We start from the raw sequence: 3,421 nt of genomic DNA, 5'->3' as shown, positions 1-3,421 counted from the left end.
CCTTATTTACTTGCTTCTTTAATGTAAACCTATCAAATTTAGGATGTGTGACAAAATTTCAATAGCTTTGGTGATTTTAAGTCAAACATTTTTTAATTAATTTAGATTGCAAACGTGAGGGTCGTAAATCAGAAAATCAATTCCACAACCAACTGATAGAGAATCAAAATTACCATTAGGTCACTACAAATATGTCTCTAAGGATTTTGTCTGTAAGCAAATAAAATTTTCCACGGTGTATCAAGACTTCCATTGGCGAGGACTTGGACCCGGCACATCCGTCAATTTTCTACCCAACTTGGAACGTTATATATTGCAAAGAGACATATAGAGCCATCCAAATATTGCAAAGAGTCTTCAAGAGATAAAGTTTAAATCACCAGAGAAAGAGACATAGATCCATACAAATGTTGGAAAGAATTTTCATGAGATAAAGTTTAAATCTTTTTTGTGTGTGTAAATTGTCCACTTTAATGAAGAACATCGCAGGATCAACTGATTAACAAAGTATGTGGATCCTATTTTCTAAAATTTGGTTGGTTTATTCTTAAAGATGGATTAATTCAGCCAGCCAATATTGGAGTTTCAAACCATTGATTAGCATATCTAGCGATTACAACATGCATCCGAGGGTAGTTGCATTGATTAATCTATTGGAAAACAATTGACAAATTTCTTGTATTTTTCAAGTATATTGTATCTATGGTAGATGGGTAATTTTTGTTGCATGTTTTACCTGTCATTAGGTCAGTGATGTATATCAAATCATGATGGATGATTTCCAGCAATCTATTAATGAAATTTTCTTTTATAAAAAAAAATTCAACCAGCCATTAATTAAGTGGTCCATGCCATTAATTTTGATACCAATTGATAAAGGAAAGCATCACTCTACAGACTTTCCATGAAGACTTTCAGTCATACTCATTTTATCTGTAATTTTCTGCTATTACTGTAGGTGATATTTTATCTAAGCTTACTTTATAGATGACCAATACCAAATCAATTTCCTTGATAAGTAAATCAAGTCGCTAGCGATAAAGACTTTCAGTCGTACTTGTTTATCTACAATTTTCTACAAACATTTATTATTGTAGCTGATGCTTTATCTGAGCTTACTTCATAGATGACCAATACCAAAGCACTGTCCTTGATAAATAAATCAAGTTGTTAGTCATAAAGACTTTCAGTTCTACTTATTTTGTCTACAATTTTCTACAAATATTTATTACTGTAGCTGACGCTTTATCTAAGCTTACTTTCTAGATGACCAATACCAAAGCAATTTCCTTGATAGATAAATCAAATATTTAGTCATGGTGAATTGTCGGTCATGATTCATGAAAAGAGTTGGCTGTGATAGAAATACTGGTCTTATCGTAAAATAAATCAGAAAAATTACCTTATATATTCCTTACAACAATAAACTAAATACTATCTATGAACCACAAGAATAGCAATTGAATCAATTTCCTTGAGTGATTCTTAGATTGCTTATTTGAACAAACTCGTGATTGTTTCTTTCCAAATAATGGTATTATGTATGTAATATTAAATATCCAACTACATTCTACAGCTGCTTAAGGGATTTAGATTCTATGTAATCCTATGTAGTAGTGACCGCAAAGTATAGTTAGTGTGGACTGACGAGTAAGATTGAAACTAAAAAGATAGATTGAATGTATGATAAAATTTAGTATGTTTTCACATATTATTGTTATATTATGTACATATTTTGTTCTAATATTTACATCTACCGTACAAGATTTTACATTATTTCGTGTATCAACTGGTAGTTTTAGATAATGATGGGGGAAAATCGCCAATTTAGTCCTCAAACTATTTTACTAAAGCTGATTTGGTCCCTCAATATTTTATCACACGAATTAAGTCCCTTAACTAAAATTCTTATGTCAATTAAGGACCTATATGGCGTCGCCACCCAAAACACATGTATCTGTACATAAACCAACGGCGAGGCAAGGGCTTTTTTGGAAGTAAAAAAATACGATTTCTACGTCCTCCTCTTTGTCTTCTTCATCGTCGACCGTTTCTTCTTTTACGGGTGTTTTTGGGATTTCACCGGTTAAGCCGGCTTCCATCATCCCCTTCTTACAGGGGTCTAAGTGGTTGCCCAGTAGCCAACCCACTATTGGGAAGGCGGGGAGTTTGGCAACAACAAAGTAATCAAGGTAATGAAACTGCATGAGAGATGATGAGAGCATAACTGCAAAAGCCACATGTAAGCTCAGAATTACACAAAAAGGAAAACCAATTAAAATCCGTCATCTGCTCAGCCTAGAGACTCGTCAATCTCAATCTTAACAACCTCGCCGTCGTCGTATCGATCTTTCCTGGGGGGCGACGGAGGTACAGCAACCCTAGGTGGTCCTCTCCCTTTCTTCTTGTCCTTTGGCCTCGCCTACGGACACAGGTATATCCATATTCGAGAAAGTAAATAACTCCTGTTGAAAATATAAATAAGGAAATATAAATTAGTTCACTCACGTTTCCAAAGGAGTGATTGAAGCGTTTGCCTTTTGCAGCCTTTTTGTCTCCTCTTCCACAATAAACTGAGAGGCCAAGAAAATAATGCAATTACTTTAGCAACTGAAGAAATAGACGCATGTGAGATCGAGTTCTTTTTTTCTTTTCTTTTTGGGGTGAAGGATTAGGATATAATTAATTGCTACTTACTGAAAGGGAGTGTTGAAGAGGCGGGTGAGGAGAGTGAGAGTGAAGTTGAGAGGGAGGAGGAGGAGGAGGAGGAAGAAGAAGAAAGCAGGGGTTGAGGACGAGACAAGGAAGGAGATAGAGGAAAACACAAGGCCGTTTGAGAGGCTGCCATTGGGACTGCTCCAGCTAACAGAGACGCCATTGTTGATGCAGCGCTGAAGAAGATGAAAGATTGCAGACAATCCCTCCGTATTGGCCACTTAAAATTAAAACCATTAACTTTCGGATAAAATCAAAATGCCGTCAAGTCAAGAGGATGAAGTGTCTTTTTTTTTTTTTGGGAATTCTTAAATTACTAGTTTAGATTTTGGGCTTGTTTAGATAGATTACTTTGTGGGCGGTCTTTGATGCTCGATGATGATGGTTGGTCCTAGGGCCCAACTCCTGATACTTGGGAGAAACGGGCAACCGTTTGATCATCAAAATGAAAGCGTTGCTTGCCCCCTCCCGGTGGTGCCCTTCAATAATATTAATGATTCAATTAACAAAGATTTCCCACAAGGATTATGTTAACAATACGTATGTTGATGATTCTTTGTTTTTCTTTCCAAGTTCAAACCTCCTCCTACTTTTTCCAGCCCGTAAGCAACATTACATCACTTGAGTTCTTTGTGAAACATGCACTTTTCTGAGTTTCACAAGAATCACAACGAGACCAAGAGTTCCAAGTCCTAACAAGGAAGGA

General features: G+C 36.0%; 1 protein-coding gene across 1 annotated transcript; it reads right to left on the bottom strand.

Moving 5' to 3' along the window:
• Positions 1-2,168: 2,168 nt before the first annotated feature.
• On the bottom strand, positions 2,169-2,958 carry LOC140021646 (small ribosomal subunit protein bTHXc-like). The gene is made up of 3 exons (XM_072072936.1): positions 2,698-2,958; positions 2,509-2,573; positions 2,169-2,422 (listed from the first exon to the last, which is right to left on the bottom strand). The coding sequence occupies exons 1-3, from the start codon at positions 2,876-2,878 to the stop codon at positions 2,294-2,296; spliced, it is 375 nt and encodes a 124-aa protein (XP_071929037.1). The 5' UTR covers positions 2,879-2,958; the 3' UTR covers positions 2,169-2,293.
• Between the last annotated feature and the right edge of the window lie 463 nt (positions 2,959-3,421).

The sequence above is a fragment of the Coffea arabica genome, chromosome 11e (assembly GCF_036785885.1).
Source record: "Coffea arabica cultivar ET-39 chromosome 11e, Coffea Arabica ET-39 HiFi, whole genome shotgun sequence".
Lineage (NCBI taxonomy): Eukaryota > Viridiplantae > Streptophyta > Magnoliopsida > Gentianales > Rubiaceae > Coffea > Coffea arabica.
Note: the sequence above shows the minus strand (reverse complement) of the source record. Positions and strands in the feature narration are given on the sequence as shown.